We start from the raw sequence: 22,510 nt of genomic DNA, 5'->3' as shown, positions 1-22,510 counted from the left end.
AGGATCGGTAGTCCGCGTGGTCGGTCACCTGGGGAAGAGACTGTGAGGACTGGTTAGTGCTGGTTTCACCGCTGGACACCCCCGCCTCCCTACTTGCACACTAGTAGAAGGTGCGTAAGGGGGGCGGAGTTATACCAGCCGAGGCACCGTGGGTCGACCCGTGCGCAGAGGGGAAGTGCACCTTAACGGCACAGCGGTAGCCCCTGTGCGCACGCATCGGCTCACGGTTGAAACCAGAGCTATGGAGAGGGGTCGTGCGGTCGTTCGGGCAGCGGGTCATTCCTTACCAGACCAGGGCGACGGAGGGAAAAGTAGCCCGAAGACACCACTCTCGTCGTCCTGGTGCAGCAAGGGGTGACTCGCGCCACGGCCGCACCCTCTTCTCCCTAGCTAACTAGTGGGAGTGGTCCCACCGCTCCGGCCAGCCTATTAAACCAGAGCTGAGGGGGAGGGGTGCTTTGGGTCATTGAGGCGGCGGGCCGCTCAAGCACCAAGGTGGACGACGGAGGGAAAAGTAGTCCGAAGACACCACTCGCGTCGTCCAGCACTGGTGGAGGGTGACCCGCGCCATGACGTCGCCCCTGCCACGCAGCCCGTGTTGAGGAGGGAAGGGGGTATTTGGTCATTGAGGCAGCGGGCCGCTCAAGCACCAAGGTGGGCGACGGAGGGAAAAGTAGTCCGAAGACACCACTCGCGTCGTCCAGCCCTGGTGGAGGGTGACCCGCGCCATGACAGCGGCCCTTCCACTCAGCTAGCTAGCCGAAGTGGTTATTTTGTCTTTAAAAAGACAACCACTCCCGCTGGCTCACCTATGAGGACTGAATTGCAAAAATGCAAATTTGATGTTTATATGGGTGGTGCCTGCAAACTGGTTGAGAAGTCAACACACCATTATTGTGCCCGAGTCCACGTTTTGGCCTATATCTCGAGACCCTAGTCACCAATAGGTATGAAAACTATCCTGTACTAAAGCACTCATCAACAGCTTTCATTTCAAATCCATATCAAAGTACTCATAAACAGCTTCCAATTGATACCCATATTGTACAAACGCATCCCAGGATTACACAGGTCCACGTTTTGATCTCAAGACCCTAGCCAGGACAAGATAAAAAGTATCCTATGTCTGTTCACTGGTTCTAAGCTACCTCTCCACTAATTTTCAGCCAAATCGGTTCATCTATTCTTGAGTTATGCGTAGTGTAACTAACAGCACTTTATTTTATATATATAGATTAGATTAAGATAAGATAAGATATATGTATGTATAGTAAAAAGTATCTTTAATAGAAAGAAAAAAATAAATTTTATTAGGAAAATGCAGCTTAATTTAAATGAAAAATTTACTCCTATTGTATAAAATTTTTTATATTCTAAGAATATTTTTCCTTATATTAAAGTAACATAGAACATCAAAATGATGACAACTTTTTTTTAGCGCCACTTTATTCCCATTTCTCTTCTCTTTGCTGCTTTTCTTCAATCCAGGGAAGTATATGAGTGCCGTAAATTTGTAACAACACTCTCCAATTAACAGTTCATTGATTCTTGTATAAAGCTACGAACGGTTATATTATTTACATTTGTGTATACACCCGGATTTTTGGGATTTGCACAACCCCTTCCACCTATTAGCACACCACAAAGTTGATCATTCACAACGCCCGCCGTTCCTGAATCTCCTTCACACCCATCAGTTCCGTCACCCGTAGCACAGAACATTTCTTCTGTCAATCTATACCGAGTCCTACAAAACTCCTTTTTTTTTATAGAGACGACAGTAGTTCGTAGTGTATTTGGTTGTGTCAAATGATATTTACCTAATTTACCCCATCCACTAATTTGCATTTCTGTGTCAGGTGTTAGTGTAGTACTCGAACTGCAAAGTGGTATTGTGTTTACAGTAGGACCCAACTCAAAGGGTGTAAGCACTTTAATCATACCTATATCCATAAAACGCTTGTTGTTTTTATAACTATTCGGAATGAATTTTTTCTGCACTTTGCGACGTTGTCCAGTTTCGCGTCTATCGGTTACACCAGCTATAACGGTGATGTATATCTTTTCATAATCTTTCAAGCAATGAGCAGCTGTTAGCACAAATCGCTCAGTGACAATCGAACCAGCGCAATAATCACCAACTATAACAAAACTTATTGATACCACGTATGGCATACTCTCTATATTCGTCACTTTATTGCCTTTAACAATACGAAGTTCCGAGTTCGTACAGGTTAAAAGACTGCTAAGCACCACAAACGGAAGCGCGAATAGAATGCGAAAATTCATGATTGAGACTTGTTCCAGCGCTTGTTAAGTATACAGTAAAGCCAGAAAACATTTGTGGGCGCTATTTATGCATACATATTGGATCATGTGAGTAAAAAAATAAACAAAATCTTTTTTTTTTTCTAGATTCCAGGAATTTGAAACAAGTTGTATGAAAAATACTACTAAACTTAGAGTTGGGTGAGAGTTTACCTAAATTTTTAAAGCGCACATTTATAAAGATTATATCGACGCTTGTAAAAAAAAAAAACATGGCAAATATTGAGTTTAGTTGCGATTGGATCACTTAAACATAAAAAAGAAAAACAAGTAAAGGTGTCTAAGTTCGGGTGTAACCGAACATTATATACTCAGCGTGTGCTTCAATTGCACATTTCATTTCAGATAAATTACTTTTCTACAAAACACGTGGCACCGCCCGTTTAAAAAAAATGTTCCCCATTTCATCTTACAATAAAACTTGGTAAGTGAAATATCATTGATTGAAAACAATTTTTTTGCTAAGTTATAGCTTATTATTCTAGTCTACGACCCTTTTAAACTTCTTTTATATCTAAGTTGCCGTGGTCTTTAACTGATCCCGTCCATTTTTACAAGAAATATTTTCTACTATAGGGAAAATTTGTATATCCAAATTTATTACGATCCGTTAATTTTTCTTCGAGTTTTGGCTCCCCAAATATAGAAAATTGCTTAGTCATAAAAGTGGCGGTGCCACGCCCATTTTTTTTAATTGAAGTTTTTCCTATTTATTGTTATAAATCCACTTGGGAAATGAAATACCATCGTAATAAAGCTCTTTTTTGCAAATGTATATCTTATTTTATTCGTCCACAACCCTTTTAAAAATCTTTTATATAAAAGTGGTCGTGGTCCTTAACCGATTTCGTTAATTTTTCTTCAAAGCATTCCTTATAGTAAAGGCAACCTCTCTGCCGAATTTTGTTAAAATAGGTTTAACGATTTTTGATTTATGATTAATATTATTTGTAAAATTGATTTAATCACAAGTGGGCGGTGCCACCCCCATTTTAAAAAATGTTTCAAATTTTTATCAAGAGTCTCAATCACGTCAAATTTCAGCATTCTACGTGTATTATTTACTAAATAATCAGGTTTTTTGTGTTTTCTAAAATGTTATATATATAAAAAGTGGGCGTGGTTATCATCCGATTTCGCTCATTTTCAATACCAATCTATTCTGGGTCCAGATAAGCTAGTGTACCGTGTTAATGGGCAGACGGACGGACATGGCTCAATCAAATTTTTTTCGACACTGATGATTTTGATATATGCAAAGCACGCTGAGTATAAAAGGAAATATCGGTTGTACAGCACACAAAAAATTATTTCCATTTGGAGTTCGCGAAAGCACACAGGGAAAAGGAGATAGATTTTTTTTTTTATTATCGTCATTATTTACAATCTGTCGTTAGACAATAAGCAAATTTTATAACATGTGCTATATTTACATTGATGCAGTCGTGTTTCTTCGCTGTTGTCTAGCAAGTTAATGCTTTGTGGGTTTGGATGGTTGTTTAGTCGCTCGATATATCGCGTGCTCTATCTTTTTATTTTGTCTATAACCATGGCTGTTTTTAGATCTTTATGTATACGAATATTTTTCATATACCAGGGAGCTTCCGCTATTAGGCTTAGTGTTTTTGATTGGTACCTTTGGATCACACCAATGCTGGATTTACTTGCAGTGACCCAGGTTTGGATGCCATACGACTACACGGGTTTTAGCATTGTTTTATAAAGCAGAATTTTATTTTGAAGACTAAGTGAGATTTTGGGCTAAGCAACCAGTACATCTTCCTTGCTTTAATTTTGAGCTGTAAACCATTTGAATTTTAATGTGTTCACGCCAAGTAAGTCTCTTATTTAACTGTAGGCCCAAGTACTTAGCACTAAGATAGATTTTTGGCAAAAAGTTTTGTTTACCGATGAGTCAAAGTTCAATATTTTCGGTAGCGATAGAAGAACAAAATTGCGGATGAAGAAAAATACTGCACTTGATCCGAAGAAATTGGTATCAACTATAAAGCATGGTGGCGGCATTGTTATGGTTTGGGGAGCTGTTGCGACATCTTGAGTTGGCAAAATTTCATTTATTGATGGTATTATGGATCGTTTTCGATACAAGTCTCTATTGAAGATATTTGGAAACCACCGGTGGATAAATTGGAGCTTGGTGCAGGTTGGGTCTTTCAGAAGTATGACGATCCAAGGCATATGGCATATATTGTTAAGGATTGGCTTATTTACTATGATTTAAGACAATTAAATACACCGCCGCAAAAATTTAAATAACTTTGAGCATGTCTGGGAAATTTTAGAAATGAAAATTAGAAAAAACGTGGTTTCTAGCGCTGCTGTCCTCAAAGAACGCATCATAGAAGCTTGGAACAGTATAACACCTGCAGAGTTAACAAATTTAGTAGCTTCAATGCCACAACGGCTTCAAGCTGGTTTTTATGCTAGTGGAGGACCGACTAAATACTAAGAAACAATAATATTTAGTGTCACGTGAAGTTGGTTGTACAAAAACAGGTAACTTATATACTGTATTCAGACTTCTGCCAACGTTGTTTTAACGTTCATTTCCTATAACTTTGAATTTTTTATTAGTACAAGGATTTGTTTAGTTTATTATGATTAGAAAAAGTTTAAAATTAAAACTGAATAAGCACATTTTTCATATAAGTTATTAGTCTTTAAATCCAGCTGAAATAGGTGGTGTATATTGACTTTTGTCCGTCACTGTTTGTACTGCGCTCACAAACAATAGTAACAGAAACGAATACAAAAACAGCAGTGGCAGTTTATATCAAATTTCATCAATAAAATATTTTTTTTTCGATAATTTAAGAAAAAAAGCTCTATTGATTTTGTGGCTAAACTGTACAAACCAATCTCAAAAACGGTTTCGAAAATTCGGGTAAAGTTTACGATTGATACAGATTTTCTTCCATATAAAAAACTAAAGTACGCGCTTTATATTTTGAAGAAATTATGGACAAAGGCTGCGTGGGAACTAGTTTTTTTGAGAATTTATACATTTTTATTAATAGATCTATATCTGGCCCATTTTCGGGAAAGAATTGTCCCAAAAAGAGGAAGGAATAAATCTAAACAGTAACGCATGAGTTTGCTCATTCGTCAACAAGTCGGTAAAGAGAAGTTTGTTAACGGCAATTTGTATAGGTGAAGGACCATTCGTAGAAAAAACAAGTAAGCAAGGCTAAGTTCGGGTGTAACCGAACATTACATACTCAGCTGAGAGCTTTGGAGACAAAATAAGGGAAAATCACCATTTAGGAAAATGAACCTAGGGTAACCCTGGAATGCGCTTGTATGACATGGGTATCAAATAGAAGGTATTAAAGAGCATTTTAAAAGGGAGTGGGCCATAGTTCTATAGGTGAACGCCATTTCGAGATATCGCCATAAAGGTGGACCAGGGGTGACTATAGAATCTCTTTGTACGATATGGGTATCAAAGGTGTTAATGAGTATTTTGAAAGGGAATGGGCCTTAGTTCTATAGGTGGACGCCTTTTCGAGAAATCGCCATAAAGGTGGACCAGGGGTGACTCTAGAATGTTTGTACGTTATGGGTATCAAATTAAAGGTATTAATGAGGGTTATAAAAGGGAGTGGCCCTTAGTTGTATATGTGAAGGCGTTTTCGAGATATCGACAAAAATGTGGACCAGCGTGACCCAGGACATCATCTGTTGGGTACCTCTAATTTATTTATATATGTAATACCACGAACAGTATTCCTGCCAATATTCCAAAGGCTTTTGATTACACCCTGCATAACTTTTCATTATCTTCTACTTAATATGGTAGGTGCCACACCCATTTTACAAAGTTTTTTCTATAGTTTTCTTTTGCATCAATAAACCAATCCAACTAACACGTTTCATCCCTTTTTTCATATTTGATATAGAATAATGGCATTTATTTTCCCATTTTTCGTAATTTTCGATATCAAAAAGTGGGCGTGGTTATAGTCCGATTTCGGACATTTTTTATACCAAGATAAAGTGAGTTCAGATAAGTACGTGAACTAATTTTACTAAAGATATATCGATTTTTGCTCAAGTTATCATATTAACGGCCAAGCGGAAGGAGAGGCGGTCGACTGTGTATAAAAACTGGGTCTGGCTTCAACCGATTTCGCCCATTTTCACATAAAACAGTTACCGTCATAGTATATATGGCCCTACCCAATTTCACAAGGATTGGTAAGTTTTTGTTCGACTTATGGCATTAAAGGTATTCTACACGAATTAAATGAAAAAGGGCGGAGCCACGCCCATTTTGAAATTTTCTTTTATTTTTGTATTTTGTTGTACCATATCATTACTGGAGTTGAATGTTGGCATAATTTACTTATATACTGTAAATATATCAAATTTTTTGTTAAAATTTGATTTAAAAAAACATTTTTTTTAAAGTGGCGTGTTCGCCATCCGATTTTGCTAATTTTTATTTAGCACACAAATAGTAATATCAGTAACGTTTCTAACAAATTTCGTCTTCGATATCTTCAACAACTGCCAAATTACAGCTTGCAAAACCTTTAAATTACCTTATTTTAAAAGTGGGCGGTGCAACGCCCATTGTCCAAAATCTTACTAATTTTCTATTCTGCGTCGTAAGGTCAACCCACCTACCAAGTTTCATCGCTTTATCCGTCTTTGGTAATGAATTATCGCCCTTTTTCTTTTTTTCGAAATTTGCGATATCGAAAAAGTGGGCGTGGTTGCAGTCCGATTTCGTTCATTTTAAATAGCGATCTGAGATGAGCGCCCTGGAAACCACATACCAAATTTCTTCAATATACCTCAAAATTTTCTCAAGTTATCGTGTTTACGGACGGACGGACGGACGGACATGGCTAAATGAATTTCTTTTTTCGCCCAGGTCATTTTGATATATAGAAGTCTATATCTATCTCGATTAATTTATGCCGTTACAGATTGCCGTTATGCGAACAAAGTTAATATACTCTGTGAGCTCTGCTCAGATGAGTATAAAAAGATAAAAGAGCAATACAAGGTTTGTGGAATTTCTCTCAGGATAAACTATTTGTCTCATCTCGTGTCTCTTTTTTGTTATCACTCATTGAATAACTACCGGACGGTTGCATCATCTGTTGAAACCGTATCCTGAACCCTCTGAAATGCAACTGAAGGTGCATTCAATGTTACTCATACGTCGTGTGGTACTCAAAAGTAATACAAAGATTTCTAATAAATTTTTCTAGTAGGCACTTTTATAGAGCATTTAATTATCTGTATCAACTAAGTAATTACTATTGATTTTGGAAAATTTTCTTTCTGAAGTTTTAAAAAAATATTTCCAAATTAATTTTTTAGATAAAAAATAAATTAAGGCACAACATAAAACATATCTTTATCATTTAATCAAACTACACACTAGCAAGTATATTTACCAACACAAAAAGCCCAACCGAAAAATTAGAACAAAACAATGTGGTATATGAAATAACGTGTAAAGGTAAAGAAAATGAAAGCTGCAGCAGGGTATATATAGGGACTACCAAACGTGCACTGGGAATCCGACTGAAAGAGCACGAAGCTGATATACAAAAAAACCACCACCGCCTTAGCGCAGCATATCACAACAAGTGGACACTCAGCTGATCTGGCCAATACAAAAATAATAGATAGGAACAAACACGGGAGAGCCAGATATACATTGGAAAGTCTGAGAATATTGGAAAAACGGGCAAATACGATAAACAAGAAAGAGGACACACAAAATATAGCAGCTGTTTACCTTTTATGTTTATAGTTAAGAATCAGTATGACAATGATACCAATGCTAAATGGTACTAATGCTTTTAGTTTTAATATTTAAATAACAAATATATTACGTAAGTGTTGTCTATGTTTGTACGTATGTAAATCAATGTTAGTGTTGTTCTCGTTACATATATAAAGTAAATTTATATATATAAATTAATGTAATCTTTATACCATAAATTAATGTAAATATTTTTATCTTTATTGTTGTTAATAAATTGGATCACCTCTGATGATGCTAGGAAGTCTAGCGAAACGTTAGGTGGAAAAATTGAAATAAATATCTTTATTTGCAATTAAGAAACGATTGGCCAAAAAAGCCTATTACCAACAAAAATCTAAATTAAGGCACATTTGCAAATGATATATGTACATAAACAGGCTGTGCTATAATTTCAAAACGCAGTGTTTTGTATGAAGTATTCAATGAAATCTCCACAGCGGGTGTAGAAAAGCCAGAGTTGGCAGGAAATAAACAAAATCTTACATAAAGTAGAATGAAGTAACACCCTGTGATACTTAGCACAGCGTTTAACTGTAAATACATACGAATTTTTGGTTTTTATATAAGAGTGAAATTCTTTACTTTTAACACTTCTACGATATGATATTTGTCTTCTCTTTTTTTAACATCAACGCAAAATTATATAGTCATTTAGCTGGCCTTGAACGCGAACGCTCTTAAACAAAGCCTGACTTAAAACAGCTGTGTACACATATTCAAATATCGTTATGTATAACTACTAACAACTATCAATCAGGTGACTGATAGAACCAAATATAAATTTGATAATATCAGTAGCACGGTTGCCACGCCATGTTTTCATTTAGGACCAAAATTCATTAAAAAAAGTCCAAATCTCAAAAAAAGGACCAACTAAGGTAAGTGTCCCTAATTTCGTGGTACTAAGGAGTTTTCTGACTTTCTGCCTCACTTGCGTTAAAAAAAATGAAGGAAAACTAAAAAAGTAAATTTTTCCCATTTAGTTGATCAATTAGGATAAGTTTCCACCTACTTTCAAACAAAACTAACAAATGTTTTAATTTATATAAATCAAAATGTGTGAGTACCTCAAATGTACCTAATTTCATGGCAAAAATTTTCTGATGTACCTAATTCCGTGGTAAAGCGTCCCTAATTTCGTGGAATTTAGTTAAACTGTAATTTTATGGAAAAAAATAGTTATAATTGATTTCAAAGGCAGATTCCTAAAGATACACAAATTGATTTACTGAAATTCATATTCACAAATTTAAAATTTAAAACTATTTTTTTATTGTTATTTTATTTATGAAAAGAAAGAGTTTCAAGACCAAAATAAATAAGAAAAAAAATTAGTTTAATGTACGTACTTTTCAAAAACTTTTAATTTTTATTTTTTTGTTGTTGTTTTCTTTTTGATTTTTTGCTTGTTTTTTTTTTTTATATTTTTTCATTAAATCTAATATTTCTTAGAACTTTAGACATTATTGATATGAAATAAGTAACATTAAATGAAAAAGGTTTAAAGCAAAAATAAATAATAAAAAAAATTTATTTAATTGATGTAACTTGTTACTTTTCTGAAAATTACTTTTATTTATTATTACTAAATTTTTTTGTTTGTTATTTTTGTTTTTTATTTTTTTCATAAGTGACACCATTAAGCGCTTCTGTCAAATCTTCTTTTGTGTAACGAGCTTTTGTCATTTTCTCTATAAAATTGAGTAATTAACCCAATAATCAGCGAATAGAGATCGAATTAAGTTTAAGGCAGTTTTCTTAAATTTATTTGAAAAAATACGCGCATAAATAACTCCACTCCAAAAATGTGTGCTTTCCTGCTGAAATGTAAATGCGCAGTATACCACGAAATTAGGGGCATGCACAAAATTTGGTGTACGTAAATTCGTGGTATCGCTTTAAGCGGTAATTTGAGGTTTATATTAAATTTTTTTTCTATTATCAATATCCAAAATAGTAAAGATGTTGAAATCTTGATACATTTTTTTTAAATTAAATGAAAAATTATTGAATAAACATTTGGCGCAAGGGTGCTCAAATGACGGACGAGGCGATACATGTGTACACAGATGGTTCCAAAGTAGTGGAAGGAGTGGGATCTGCGGTATACTGTGCTGACCCGGAAATAAAGAGATACTACAGGCTACCGGATTACTGTAGCGTTTTCCAAGCGGAAATATTAGCCATAACCAAAGCAGTAGAAAGCCTGGAAGAGAATAGCTTAAGCTGCAATCGTGTTAACTTTTATATTGGCGGTCAATCAGCAATTAAGGCAATTATCTCGCATAGCACGGCATCTAAATGCGTGTTAGAGTATAAGAAATTCCTGGAATGAATCGGAATTAAGTCTCAGGACATACGAGAATAGATGGGAATGAAAAAGCGGATGAACTAGCTAAAACGGGCTCATCCCTTGAAGCTTGCTCTGTAGACGTCCCAAATAAATATAGTGAAATTAAGAGAAGGGCGAGGTGCACATGATCGACTAAGCTGGAAAAGTGTGGGTTCAAGCGCGGGGCTGTAAAGTGTCGAAGGTTATGTGTATTCCTTACAACCTTAGAGTAACAGAGTTGCATCTATCATTAAAAAGAGAGGACTGTAAGCTCATGACGGGTATTCTGACTGGAAACTGCCTTCTGGCGTCACATTCCTTTAAATTAGGCTTGGTGAGTGATAGCAGATGTAGAAAATGTGCGTTGGAGAAGGAAACGATCGGGCACGTTACTCTTCAACCTGATTATTTCGGTATACTTAATGGTGGGTCTATCTATTTTCCTTTAAGGACTTACAATTTTGGGTTTTGTGACGAAATTAATATACCATTTCATTTTCATGAAAGGTATAAAAATAGGTAGGTACTTTGTGTGAGGATGCAAAGCTTCAGGTTTTATGTGGTCTGAATGTAAAAACTATGACTACGAATCACGTATTTCAAAAATATATGACGTAAACGTAACTATTTGATGAAATTTGATGAATTTTGAAGCTTCTATCCGTAAAAAAGGGGAAAAAATGAGAGTTTATATGAAGTATATAATATATATGCCACCGATCTCTATGATTTTTTCAGACAAAAATATATGCTATATACGTAAGCATTTGGTGAAATTTGAAGCTTGTAGCTGTTAAAAAGGGGCAGAAATTGCGCAAAGTTTCTTATCTGAACAATCGGTTGTATGAGGTATATACTATATATACCACGGATCTCAATGATTTTTTCAGACAACAATATATGCTATACACGTAAGCATTTGGTGAAATTTGAAGCTTCTAGCTGTGAAAAGGGGGAAGAAATTGCGCAAAGTTTCTTATCTGAACAATCGGTTGTATGAGATATATACTATGTATACCACCGATCTCAATGATTTTTTCAGACATCAATATATGCTATACACGTAAGCATTTGGTGAAGTTTGAAGCTTCTAGCTGTTAAAATGGGGCCGAAATCGCAAAAAAAAAATATATACTATATATATATACTATATATATATACTATATATGCCATCCTATATATATTATATATATCACCGATCTCTATGATTTTTTGACACAACAATATATACTATATACGTAAGCAATCGTTGATATTTGAAGCTTCTAGCTGTTAAAATGGGGTAAAAATTGCGCAAAGTTTCTTATCTGAACAATCGGTTGTATGAGATATATACTATATATACAACCGATCTCTATGCTTTTTTCAGACAACAATATATGCCATATACGTAGGCATTCGGTGAAATTTGAAGCTTCTAGCTGTTAAAATGGGGCTAAAATTGCGAAAATATGTATATATACTATATATATATACTATATATACCACCATATATATACTATATATACCACCGATCTGTATGATTTTTTCAGACAACAATATATGCTATATACGTAAGCATTCGTTGAAATTTGAAGCCTCTAGCTCTTAAAATAGGGCAGCAATTACGAAAAGTTTCTTATCTGAACAATCGGTTGTATGGGATATATACTATATATACCACCGGTATCTATGATTTTCTCAGACAACAATATATGCTATACACGTACGCATTTGGTGAAATTTGAACATATCTAAACGATTTTTAAGATAAATATAAAATAAAAAATAGGTAGGTAATCTGTGTGAGGATGCAAAGCTTCACGTTTTTTGTGGTCTGCATGTAAAAACTATGACTACGAATCACGTATTTTAAAAATATATGACGTAAACGCAACTATTTGATGAAATTTAATGAATTTTGAAGCTTCTAGCCGTAAAAAAGGGCAAAAATGACAGTTTATATGAAGTATATAATATATATACCACCGATCTCTACGATTTTTTCAGACAACAATATATGCTATATACGTAAGCATTTTGTGAAATTTGAAGCTTCTAGCTGTTAAAACGGGGCAGAAATTGCACAAAGTTTCTTATCTGAACAATCGGTTGTATGAGATATATATAGTGTATACCACCGATCTCAATGATTTTTTCAGACATCAATATATGCTATACACGTAAGCATTTGGTGAAATTGGAAGCTTCTAGCTGTTAAAATGGGGCCGAAATCGCAAAACAAATATATATATACTATATATATATACTATATATACCATCATATATATATTATATATATCACCGATCTCTATGATTTTTTTACACAACAATACATACTATATACGTAAGCAATCGATGAAATTTGAAGCTTATAGCTGTTAAAATGGGGTAGAAATTGTGAAAAGTTTCTTATCTGAACAATCGCTTGTATGAGATATATACTATATATACCACCGATCTCTATGATTTTTTCAGACAACAATATATGCTATATACGTAAGCAATCGGTGAAATTTGAAGCGTATAGCTGTTAAAATGGGGTAGAAATTGCGAAAAGTTTCTTATCTGAACAATCGGTTGTATGAGATATATACTATATATACAACCGATCTCTATGTTTTTTTCAGACAACAATATATGTATGTTATATACGTAAACAATCGGTGAAATTTGAAGCTTACAGCTGTTAAAATGGGGTAGAAATTGCGAAAAGTTTCTTATCTGAGCAATCGGTTGTATGAGATATATACTATATATACAACCGATCTCTATGATTTTTTCAGGCAACAATATATGCTATATACGTAAGCAATCGGTGAAATTTGAAGCTTATAGCTGTTAAAATGGGGTAGAAATTGCGAAAAGTTTCTTATCTGAACAATCGGTTGTATGAGATATATACTATATATACAACCGATCTCTATGATTTTTTCAGACAACAATACATGATATATACGTAAGTATTCGGTGAAATTTGAAGCTTCTAGCTGTTAAAATGAGGCTAAAATTTGCGAAAAAATATATATATACTATATATATATACTATATATATATACTATATATATATACTATATATATATACTATATATACCACCATATATATACTATATATACCACCGATCTTTATGATTTTTTCAGACAACAATATATGCTATATACGTAAGCATTCGTTGATATTTGAAGCCTCTAGCTCTTAAAATAGGGCAGTAATTACGAAAAGTTCCTTATCTGAACAATCGGTTGTAGGGGATATATACTATATATACGACCGATCTCATCAATTTTTTCAGGCAACAATATGTGGAATATACGAAAGTATATGGTGAAGTTTGAAGCTTCAATCTGTGAAATTGGGTAAGATATTACAAAAATCCTCTTTTTCTGAAAAATCAGTTGTATGGAGGATATATGCTTTAGTGGTCCGATCCGGTCGGTTCCGACAAATGTCTAATCGAACACTCAAATACACCCGCTCACCAAATTTTATCAAGATATCTCAAAAATTGAGGGACTAGTTTGCATACAAACAGACAGACGGACAGACGGACAGGCGGACATGGCTAAATCAACTCAGCTCTTCAACCTGATTATTTCGGTATACTTAATGGTGGGTCTATCTATCTTCCTTTAAGGACTTACAATTTTCGGTTTCGTGACGAAATTACTATACCATTTCATTTTCATGAAAGGTATAAAAATAGGTAGGTACTTTGTGTGAGGATGCACCACCGATCTCTATGATTTTTTCAGACAACAATATATGCTATATACGTAAGCATTTGGTAAAATTTTAAGCTTCTAGCTGTTAAAATGGGGCAGAAATTGTGCAAAGTTTCTTATCTGAACAATCGGTTGTATGAGATATATACTATATATACCACCGATCTCAATGATTTTTTCAGACAACAATATATACTATACACGTAAGCATTTGGTGAAATTTGAAGCTTCTAGCTGTTAAAATGGGGAAGAAATTGCGCAAAGTTTCTTATCTGAACAATCGGTTGTATGAGATTATACATACTACCGGTCTCTATGATTTTTTCAGACAACAATATATGCTATACACGTAAACATTTGGTGAAATTTTAACATATCTAAACGATTTTTAAGATAAATATAAAATAAAAAATATGTAGGTTCTTTGTGTGAGGATGCAAAGCTTCACGTTTTTTGTGGTCTGCATGTAAAAACTATGACTACGAGTCACGTATTTCAAAAATATATGACGTAAACGTAACTATTTTATGAAATTTGCTGAATTTTGAAGCTTCTAACCGTAAAAAAGGGGCAAAAATGAGAGTTTATATGAAGTATATAATATATATACCACCGATCTCTATGATTTTTTCAGACAACAATATATGCTATATACGTAAGCATTTTGTGAAATTTGAAGCTTCTAGCTGTTAAAACGGGGCAGAAGTTGCGCAAAGTTTCTTATCTGAACAATCGGTTGTATGAGATATATACTATGTATACCACCGATCTCAATGATTTTTTCAGACATCAATATATGCTATACACGTAAGCATTTGGTGAAATTTGAAGCTTCTAGCTGTTAAAATGGGGCCGAAATCGCAAAAAAAATATATATATACTATATATGCCATCATATATATATTATATATATCACCGATCTCTATGATTTTTTGACACAACGATATATACTATATACGTAAGCAATCGGTGATATTTGAAGCTTCTAGCTGTTAAAATGGGGTAGAAATTGCGCAAAGTTTCTTATCTGAACAATCGGTTGTATGAGATATATACTATATATACAACCGATCTCTATGCCTTTTTCAGACAACAATATATGCCATATACGTAAGCATTCGGTGAAATTTGAAGCTTCTAGCTGTTAAAATGGGGCTAAAATTGCGAAAATATGTATATATACTATATATATATACTATATGTACCACCATATATATACTATATATACCACCGATCTGTATGATTTTTTCAGACAACAATATATGCTATATTCGTAAGCATTCGTTGAAATTTGAAGCCTCTAGCTCTTAAAATAGGGCAGCAATTACGAAAAGTTTCTTATCTGAACAATCGGTTGTGGGGGATATATACTATATATACGACCGATCTCATCAATTTTTTCAGGCAACAATATGTGCAATATACGAAATTATATGGTGAAGTTTGAAGCTTCAATCTGTTAAATTGAGTAAGATATTACAAAAATCCTCTTTTTCTGAAAAATCGGTTGTATGGAGGATATATGCTATAGTGGTCCGATCCGGCCGGTTCCAACAAATGTCTAATCGGACACCCAAATACACCCGCTCACCAAATTTTATCAAGATATCTCAAAAATTGAGGGACTAGTTTGCATACAAACAGACAGACGGACAGACGGACAGACGGACATGGCTAAATCAAATCAGCTCTTCAACCTGATTATTTCGGTATACTTAATGGTGGGTCTATCTATTTTCCTTTAAGGACTTACAATTTTGGGTTTTGTGACGAAATTAATATACCATTTCATTTTCATGAAAGGTATAATAAGGCTGTTTGCGGATGACGTATTGCTCGAAGTAAGTGAAATTGATATCATGTTAGCTAGGAGCACAATGCAGTAAGAATTGAACTCCCTATACAGGTGGCTTTGTAACAATAAGCTTAAACTTAATGTTAATAAAACCCATTTTATGGTCACATCTAGAGCGATGAATAAGGAATCTTGTAATATCGAGCTAAAAATATTAAACACAAACATTAACGAAGTTAAAACTTTCAAGTACTTAGGGGTTCAGATTGATAATAAATTAAAATTTAATGATCATATTCAGTATATAGTTGCCAAAATAGGCAAGAAAATTGGTTTTTGGAAGAGGTTATGCAAATTTATCAGTAGAAAATACAAACTGAAAGTGTATAAATCCATCATAGAGCCGCATTTCATATATTGTACCACAATATTCTTTATGGCCAATGTAACTCAGGTAGATAAGCTACAAGTTATGCAAAATAAAGCTATGAGATTTATATTAAACATGAGGTATGATACTCCCATTAATAACATGATAGAAGCACTAAACTGGTTGAGTATAAAACAGCTCATATTCTACCACAGTATGATATGTAAATTTTGCACATTCATACGTAATCAGAGAAAACAATAATTTTAGATTACCTCTTTTCAAAACAGAAGTGGACAAGCAAAATATATTTTATAAGGGCCTGAAGTATTTCAATGAACTTCCTAATCACATAAAAAGTAGTAATAACTTCAATACTTTTAAAAAGAGTTTATTGGAGCATTGTAAAACCCTTCCAATAAGATAAAGTTTTTTTTTCTTTTATTTTTTACATGACATACCGATACTGGAGCGTGAAAAGGGAATGGTAATATTGGTAGCTGCAAAATACAATGCACCCGGCCCTAAGAAAAAGAAAATCAGTCGCCACCTGTAACTCCAGACAGTTCCAGCAACTAATTTCGCTGGAGTCGGTACTTTCAGCCTATATTTACTGTTGCTGATCGGAATCACTCGCATTCCGACAGCATTAATAAAACAATAAAATTATATGATGTGTAACCAAAATAAGGACAAACAAAAGTTGCAGCAGGGGGGATTGTAAGCACGTCCTTTTCAACCTCCCATTATATTTTGAGCTTTGCTGACCGGAATCTTCATGCATTCCGACAGCGTCTTTACTAAACAAAGTTGAGGGGTGATTGGATACACGTTATTTTCAATTTCCAACATCCAAAGACACGTTAGCTGTGTTCATGGAGACCAATATATTCCGACAGCTTAAAATCCAAATATAATTGAAAAATATAAGTTCCAAATTTTGTTGCCTTGAGCTGGGAGCACTGGAGAATTGGAAACGCGTCCTTTCCAACCTTCCTTAAATGGCTGGCTCCCAGACTCGTCCGTTTGTCACGCCAGTAATTATGCTGATCGGAATCACATGGTATTCCAATAGCATATTCAATATAAATAAGTGATATAATAATGAATTGTACTTAGTAGTTTAAGTTTTAGGCCTAAACAGCCGTAATAATAAATAAATTAAAATTAAAAATTAAAATTAAAAACCACGCTTGTTTTCATCCACGAGACCGGAATGTGATTGAGATGAATGCATGCCTCGAAGATCTCCTTTAGTTCCTTAACCAAAGATTTCTGAGTCTTCTGCAGCATAATAGGTAGAATACCATCCACTCCCGGTGATTTATATTGAGAGAAGCTATCTATTGCCCATGCAATTTTCTTCTCCGCTAAAAGGTTGTATATGAGGCCAACAGGTACTTCCTGATGTGCCGTCTCTGTATCGCGTACTCCCTCCCCCAATACATCCGGAAAGTGAGCATCTACAAGGATGTTTAGAGTCTCAGCCGCCGATCCTGCCCATGTTCCATCGGCGCGCTTGACAAATGTCTTGTTTGAATGGCTCTTGGCAAGAATATTTCCCAGCCTGGCTGAGTCCTTCGTGGACACAATCGACTCGCAGTGTTCTTGCCAGGAGCTTCCTTTTGCTGTCCATATGGCTTTCTTATACTCCCTCAGAGCCGTCCTGTACTCCTGGAAATCGTTCCTTAAGTGACAGTCATTGAAGACCCTCCCCAGCTTTGACCTCAGGTCGCTAAGGTTTTCGTCCCACCACGGTGGGAAGATCTTTTTGCTCCTCGAAATTGGGCAGGCGACTTTAAAGGCCACCAGAAACTTTTCTGCAGAGAGTGAACTCGGTCGTCAAGACTATCTGTAGATTGAATAGGCGTCCTACTTCTATGGAGCCTATCACTGACTATCTTGTCCAGGACGTCCGTTTAGGGTTTCTGTGCGGCTGACTTATTTCTTCTTCCCATTCTATGTTGAAAAGGATCAACCGGTGATCCGACAGGGCAAGTTTTTTCGACATCTCCCAGTTTCTAACCGTAAGCTCCTGGGAGTCAGATGTTAGAGTTATATCAAGGACTTCCTCCCACACCGGGTAGTTCGCCGTTCTCGGAAAACTAAAGGTAAGAGAGCTGCCCTTGTTACATACGTAAAGGTTGTTAGCTAATATAAATTCAAACAGAGACTCACCTCATTCGTTTATCTCGCTGCTCCCCCAAACCGCGTGCCTTGCGTTGGCGTCGCAAGCCATCACGACCGTCTCCTCCTTGGCTGTTTGTGCTACCATTTGCGCAACCTCCTCTGGAGGAGCGGGCCGATCGTGGGCCATATAAGCCGGAGCGACCGTCATGCTTCGGCCGCTTCTTGACTCGACCTTTACCACAGCAACGTCGTAACTATTGAAATTAGGTAAAAAGAAAGCATTAATAGTATTTCTACCGAGGATAGAAGCCCTCGGTTTACCTTCCCCATGTGTGTAAAAAAGGTTATAGTTTCGGGTCTTTAGGCCCATAACCAGTGACCACAAGACCCATGGTTCCTGCACTAGGCAGACATCAATGTCCTCTTCCTTGAGGAGGACCAGCAGGTTATCCGAGGCGACTGCAGGTTAATTTGAGCCACCCTGATCATTGGGTTGAGACTCGCCTGGTCGCCTTCCGAGGATTGACGACCCATCCTCACCCAGCTCCGCCAGGTTGAGCTCCCCCAGGAGTTTGTTGGCGACGCCAGAAGATTGTCTTCAGAGAGAGGAGATTCCAACATGATACTTAAGCCGCTTCTCAATGACAAGGCGATCAACATTGAAGGGGCTGAAATTCATCTTTTAGATTTTCGTTATACCATACCCTTGCACCAATCGTCCATCTTATTGAAGAGCAGATAGGGAACCAGGTAGTCTGTTCGTCTTGTGATTGATGACGCTACACTATTATGGCCGTATGGTCGGCGCTCAAGCCGCCCGGAGGCACTGAGCCTGGTTGCAGTTTTTAATGCTATGTTCCTTGCTACCAGGTCTACAGGTGGAATATGCAGAATGGCATACAGTGCAGCCGTCGGGATTGCTTTCAGGGCTCCCGTAATGCTAAGCATTGATAGCCTGCATACCCCCTCCAATTTTTTGAGGTATGTTGTTTTTTGTGTGGCTTTCCACCAAAAAAGAACTCCATAGTATAGAATGGGGCTTACAATCGCTGTAAAAACTCAATGAAAAGGCGAGGGCGATAAGCCCCACGTACACCATAGCATCCTTTTACTTGCATAAAGTGCCGCTGAGGCCTTCTTCACCCTCTCCACCACGTTGAGCTTCCATGACAGCTTACCTTCTAGGATGATTCCTAGATATTTTGTGCAAGGTTTTTCTGTAGGGTCACCCCTCCCAACTTAGGCCTGGTCCAATTTGGGACCCTGTACCTCTTTTTAAGCAAGACCATATCCGTCTTCTCCGCGTTGACTTACAACCCGACAGCAGATGCCCAGGTATGAATATACCGAAGCGCCCGATCCATCAAAGGCCTAATCGTTGGAAGGCACTTTCCATTATGCAACATCATCTGCGTAGGCCGTAAGTTTTACAGGTACCTCATCGAATCGCCTGAGCAGTTGGTTGATGACCAGCGTCCACAGCAGAGGTTATAGCACCACTCCCTGCGGCGTGCCCCCGTCCACTGATTTCGTAGCCTCGTACAAACCCCATTGATCTGTAATCTTCCTGAAATTTAACATGCAGCCGATCCATCTGGTTAAGGCTGGATGTACCTTAATGTAATTAAGACCATTCATAATCTCCTATTTAGAAACATTATTGAAAGCCCCGGCAATACCTAAGATGACTCCGAGAGCATATTCCTTATATTCCAGGGCTTTCTCTATGCTTATTACCACCCTATGCAATGCGGTGTCTACCGACTTGCTTTTGGTGTACGCATTCTGTGTTTTGGAGAGCGGCTTTTCATCCACATTGAGCTTTATGCCTCTCAAGGCTGTCTATAGTCTTTAGGATACACGTGACCGATCTTTCCCGATACACGAGCAGTTCTCCAAGAGTGCGGTACATGATTTAGTCTTATGCACCCATAGAATATTATTTTAAGCCATTCCACGACCGCTCTACTTGAAACTTGTAGCATGGCCGGGAATATACCCAGCGATATAAACTTAGAAAACGTCTTCACTGCCCATTCGATCTTGGTATCGGTCACCAAGCCCTCCCCTACCTGCTCCGTGATGAGTGTGTGAGTGCTGCCTGCTGGCTCTTCTAAACCATCTCCCGATGGGAAATGTGTATCGCAAACCACCTCAAGGGATTCCTCATGTTACGTGACCATTCCCCGTTCTCTTTCTTTATTAGTCCCTGGACTATGTTTCCCTTTGCTAGGACTTTTTCAACCGTGCTGTTTCGCTGGAGCACTCTATGTCTGTACAGAAACTTTTCCATGAGAATCTCTTCGCCCTGGAAATTTCACGCTTGTAGATCCTCAGTAGATCCCTGTACTCATCTGGACACGCTTCGCTTTCGCGGTCTTTGCTAGCTTAAACGTTTCTTTTACCTGTGTTCTTAGAAGACTCAGCTCATTGCTCCACCATGGCGGCTTTGCTTTTCCTATGAATCTTCTTAGAGGGCAAGCTTTGTTATACGCAGTCATAAGCGTCCTTGTAAGGAATTCATTACACTCCTCCAGTTCCACCAGTTTTGTTTCTACCTGTTTCTGGAATTTAGTCCAGTTTGTTGAGCTAGGGTTTCTAAAGGTTCCACCCTTCTCTACCCTGTTTAGGGGGATGCTGAAGCTGATACACGCATGGTCGGACAAGGATGGTCTATCAAGAATCATCCAATCATACCTTGATATATCACGCTCGGAGCTCAATGTAATATCCAGAACATTGCCGGATGTTGGACCAATGTATGTAGGGACATTTCCCCTGTTGGCTATCTGCAAATTGGTTTGGAAGATTCGCCTCTTTCGTTCGTATCTGCTACTCCCCCCGCACTGTGGTGCGCATTTGCATCTGTGCCTATGACCAACAGCCCTTTGCGCCCCTGTACTGGCCTCTTGCACTCCATCGGTGGAACTTCCGCAGCATGGGCCATGTAGCAAAATGCCAGGATAAATGCGTTCTTATTCTTTTGATCAACGACCACTACTACGAGATCCTCAGTAGTGTAAGTGGGAAGCATATATGAATGCAGCTGTTTCCTTACCATTACTACAGCTCGCACCCGTCCTTCCGTTTGCGCGTAGTAAACGCCAAAATCCGCGCGCGCTAAGTCCAAAAACCTTTCCTCCCTATGAGAGCCATGTCTCCTGGATCAGCGCCACGTCAAACGAACCCTCTTCAAGGGTTAGAAGGAGTTCGCTCGACGCCAGTTTACTGTGTTGGAGGTTTATCTGTAGGACTCGCAGCACCATTGGGCAGTTTGTCCCCCTCCATCACTTTCGTCGTGACGTCGTCGTCCACCCCTTGCCCTTTTGGTTTAGATTATTCGAGACCCGTTTCAGCCTCTCGTGAATGTTGTGCCGGGTGTTCCTCTGTGCTACTCGCAGCACTATTTCGCTGTTGGTCCTCTTCTAGCATCTTCGTGGTGACGTCGGCTACCTCCACCTGTCTTTTTTCTCTTAGGCTTTTGATGTCGTTTTAGACTTCGCCCACTTATAGCGTAATAGTATTTGTATCCTCAGGACTTCTTTTCCTGGGTCGCATGTAAATTTTGCCTGCACCAAAGAACATTTTTTAAGCTGCGTGTACAATATATCCTCCGCTGCTTGTTTATTTGGAAGATGTAGAACTGACCTTCCTCCGTAGGCCGAGATACAGTAGGTACCTTCCAATCCTGTGTCGGTATGTTCGGATTCTGAATCTGCAGAAGTCGCAGTGTATCCTCCGACTTCATCACGCATGGTATTCATACCTTAACTTTTGGTATCGTAGGGATTTTTGCTTTATCCACCACCTCAAACCGCGCGTTCGTGCCTTGCCTTTGGAGGTTTGGAACCAATTCCTCCAGCCACCGCAAGCTTGCGATGTTGTCGCACGCTATCTTCTTCACACCATTATACCACCCTCCGAATCAAAGGTTGGATAAGCTCCCTTTCTACAGATCTCCAAATTTTGGTAGTCATCTCTCCGAAAGGACTGCTACGATCAACCAGCGCTACAGTCAGTGACTGCTTTGCCACATCACTCTTC

The 22,510-nt window shown here is 37.4% G+C and overlaps 1 protein-coding gene across 1 annotated transcript; it reads right to left on the bottom strand.

Moving 5' to 3' along the window:
- Positions 1–1,266: 1,266 nt before the first annotated feature.
- LOC137240627 (seminase-like) lies at positions 1,267–2,320 on the bottom strand. The gene has a single exon (XM_067767122.1). It carries the CDS (start codon positions 2,287–2,289, stop codon positions 1,531–1,533), a length of 759 nt encoding a protein of 252 aa, XP_067623223.1. The 5' UTR covers positions 2,290–2,320; the 3' UTR covers positions 1,267–1,530.
- Between the last annotated feature and the right edge of the window lie 20,190 nt (positions 2,321–22,510).

Source organism: Eurosta solidaginis, chromosome 2 (genome assembly GCF_040869045.1).
Source record: "Eurosta solidaginis isolate ZX-2024a chromosome 2, ASM4086904v1, whole genome shotgun sequence".
Lineage (NCBI taxonomy): Eukaryota > Metazoa > Arthropoda > Insecta > Diptera > Tephritidae > Eurosta > Eurosta solidaginis.
This window is presented reverse-complemented; position numbering and strand designations above follow the sequence as displayed.